This window comes from Notolepis coatsorum (assembly GCF_963971535.1).
Source record: "Notolepis coatsorum genome assembly, chromosome: 11".
NCBI classification, from domain to species: domain Eukaryota; kingdom Metazoa; phylum Chordata; class Actinopteri; order Aulopiformes; family Paralepididae; genus Notolepis; species Notolepis coatsorum.
The window spans coordinates 95672213-95675926 of NC_140175.1; the positions used below are offsets into that span (position 1 = coordinate 95672213).

The window sequence follows — 3714 nt, forward strand, 5'->3', positions numbered from 1 at the left end:
CAGAAGGAGTCAAGAAAAGGGAGTATATACATTTGACGTAGAAACTGTACATTGGAGGTTGGGTGGGGGGGGTTGGGTACATTGGGATATTGACAACCATACTGGGTAATTTACATTGGAGGTGGTTGGGGGGGGGGGGGGCGGGGGGCACACTGTATAAACAAGTAACACTGTACATTGAGGGGGGGGGGGGGGAGACACTGTACAAACAAACACAATTGTACATTGAACTATTGACAAAACCATACTAGGTAAATGACTGTACATTGGAGGGGGTTGGAATGATTGGGTTAGGATATTTACAGGGGCCAGTGTTGAATTGCAGTCTCCCGTAGGTGTCCCTTGAGAGAGGTTTTGAAAGTGGGTAGTGATCCACATTCCTTTACAGCTTTGGGTAGGGCGTTCCACATTGATGTGGCATAATTGCGAAACGTGTTTAGTCCCTTATTTGAGCCGAATCTGGGTTTGACATGATTTGTGGAGCTCCCTCTGGTGTTGTGATCGTGGTATTCACTGACCTTTGGGAAGTATTTTGACATGTACATGGGTACCTTGGTCGTGTAGTGTATCTTGTAGACCAGGCCCATTGCAAGTTGTTGTACTCTGTCGTCTACTCTAAGCCATCCTAGGTTGTCGAAGTGGGCAGGGGTGAGGTGGGTTCTAGGAGTAAGGTCAAGCAGTAGTCTGACCAGTTTGTTTTGAGATGTTTGTAATTTTGTTTTTAGCGCCTTTGAGGTGCTTTGGTACCATGAGGTGCAAGCATAGTCGTAGTACCCCTGAATGAGTGCTCCTGCCAGAGTCTTCAGGGTGTTCTTGTTTACCAGAGAGGAGATCCGGTACAAGAATCGAGTTCGTTGGTTGACTTTTTTTATTACATTGGATGCCATTTTGTCACAGGAGAGATTAGCCTCTAGGATGGACCCCAGGTAGGTAATTTCATCTTTCCTTGTGACAATATTGTCACCCACTGTAACTGAGAAGCCGTCGGTCTTGCTGAGTTTGTTATTTGAACCGAAGAGAATGGACTCTGTTTTGCCCATGTGTAATGATAGTTTGTTATCAGCGAGCCATATGCAGATTCTGCCTAGTTCCGAGCTGAGGGTTTTTTCAACCTGTAACTTGTTCTTGTCAGAGACCAGCAGGGCTGAGTCGTCCGCAAACAGGAACAAGTTGCAGTCACAAGCTGACGACATGTCATTTGCATAAATTAGGAACAGTAGCGGTCCTAGTATGCTTCCTTGTGGAACACCACAGCTCACTGCACTGTGCACCACCACAGCTGGTGCACTGTGGGTAACAAAGTATGCAAGACCTGGAGGGAGCAATTTGTTAATAAAAAGCGGGTAGTAATGGAGTAATCTAATAAAAAAAAAAAAAGCCTTTTAATGGGTTTAGGGTTGTTTCTACATTTATTAGTCATTACAGCCTTTGTTCGGTTATGATAGCCCATAACTAATGGCTGTCTGTTAGTCCAACTCCTCAGGAGTCACTTTCTCTCTCAGCATGTCAAGCTCCTCAACTGTCCCCCTACTTCCGATTATCTGGGAGGAAATAACCTGGGAATTTATTACTGATATTTTAGCTTGATAATTAGGTAATAACTTACATCATGTCCTACTTTTTGTCAGTTACACCCTTTCACCACTAGGACGCAGGAGTGATCTGCTACACTGCAGTGTGTGTGTGTGTGTGTGTGTGTGTGTGTGTGTGTGTGTGTGTGTGTGTGTGTGTGTGTGTGTGTGTGTGTGTGTGTGTGTGTGTGTGTGTGTGTGTGTGTGTGTGTGTGTGTGTGTGTGTGTGTGTTGAACCACCTCCAATCTCTAGTAATTTCCCACCCTCTCACTCCTCTCCTTCTGTAGGAACCCCAGCCAGAAGCCGTGACGCCCGCGCTGCCCCCCGCAGTACCTGTCCCGCTGGCCGAACCCTTTCCTGGGCCGCCGGTGTCACCCACCCTTGCACCCCTCTGTCCGCCTGTCCTCACCCCAGGGCCCGGCAAGGTCAAGGTGGGCCTCCAGGACTTCAACTTCCTCATGGTGCTGGGCAAAGGCAGCTTTGGGAAGGTAAACACGACGACCTTTAGGAAACTTAGCCATGCAATGTTAACACATTAATTGCCAGTAAACTCGTTGTTATGATCGTTATTTCTTTTATTCGCTATTCGCTATAAAGAAAGCCGTTGGTGACAATCAAGGAATCATAAACGACCCCCCCCCCCCCCCCCTTTCCTTCACGCATGATGGAGCATAATGTATAGCGATCATATGCATTTGACATTTTTAATATAGCGTGCATAGGGACGAAACGCCAATCGATAATGTATAATACGCATCGGGGCCTATAGCGCGCGTTCTAGGAATTACTGCTATACAGTCTAAAAACATACTTATATTCTCGACGGTACTAACACGACAATGTATGAATGGAAAAATATAACGTTCCCTGTTATGTACCAGGAGCCTGATCACTCCTGGGTCACTGTGCAGGCAGGCCTGATCACTCCTGTGTCACGGGGCATGCAGGTGAGGGCTGCCAATTAGCTATTTAGTGCTGATTGGTTACCTGCTGGGAGCTTTAAAACCAGCCCTGGTAACACACATGCAGGGTCTGTGTTTAGAAGAGTGTGGGTTATGGGCGGCTAGGTGGTGTAGTGGTCTAAGGCACTCGCCACCAGTGTGGAGACGCTAGGATTCGCGTGTTCGAATCCAGCTCTCCACATTGTTTTTCAGTTTGGCTGGTCGTCCGCAGTAATACACATTGGCCGTATTACGGGGAGGGAAAAACTGAAGGGTGGGGATCGAACGTTGTGAACAAGCGACTCCTACAAGTCGGTTGGTGCGCCTGCGCAGTAGAATCAGGAAGTGTCGGGGGCAGCGTGAGCCTCCCACGCGTTACTCCTCGACACTGAGAGGTCGAGCTGCGCAGGTGAAAAGATGCGACTGCTGTTACCTCAAGTACCGGAGGGGACTTGTGCTATGTATGACTTAGTCCACATTGCAGCCGGCTTGTGGGAGGCAAGAAACAGCGTTCGTGACAGGGGAGGGTTGAATTGGATGATACGAAATTGGGATGGGAGAAAAATATAGAAAATGGGAGAAAAAGTGGATCAAAAAAAAAAAAGAAGAGTGTGGGTTAACAGATAGATAGTCACGTTCTTCCAGTCATTATCCTTTAGTTTACACTAGTAATTCCTTGATATAGTAGCACTTTGAGTTAACACACAGGTTTTGGTGTCGGTTTTGCACATAGGTTGCGTGCCTTTGAGCCAGGGTCGTAACATTCCCACATCCGGAACGATAGATACCCGATGTTGAATGGGCCATAGTAATGTCGATATAGCTATAATATTTAAAAAGTTATAGCCCTGCAAAGAAGGTGAGCCACTCCATAGGCTTACAGCGCTGGCAGAGAGTGGTAAAGATGGGCATACTGCATGGCACCCAAGGTGTTAACCTTCCCACTTGTAGTCGTTGCTGTATTGACACAGTAGCAGGCTGTCATTTGTATTATATTATATTATATTACACTCACTATATAAAAAAATTAAAGATTAGGCAGCAATATATCATATTATATTAAATATTAAACTCATATAATTTAAGTATTACATTTTAAATCATGGCTGTGACCTTCAAACATGGTTTTTTATGTCAGTGCCCGCTGTGACGAGGAGGACACGGGGCAGAGCGGGGATGGTGCCCTCAAAAGACAAACAAA

The 3714-nt window shown here is 46.3% G+C and overlaps 1 protein-coding gene across 1 annotated transcript in view; it reads left to right on the top strand.

The window, feature by feature from the left end:
* Window positions 1-3714, top strand: part of LOC311237205 (uncharacterized protein) — a gene marked incomplete at its 5' end in the record, with an annotated part of 93435 nt that overhangs the window by 23856 nt on the left and 65865 nt on the right. The window contains 1 exon segment of the mRNA XM_084325014.1: window positions 1860-2060. Coding sequence (XP_084181140.1) covers window positions 1860-2060 — 201 coding nt within the window.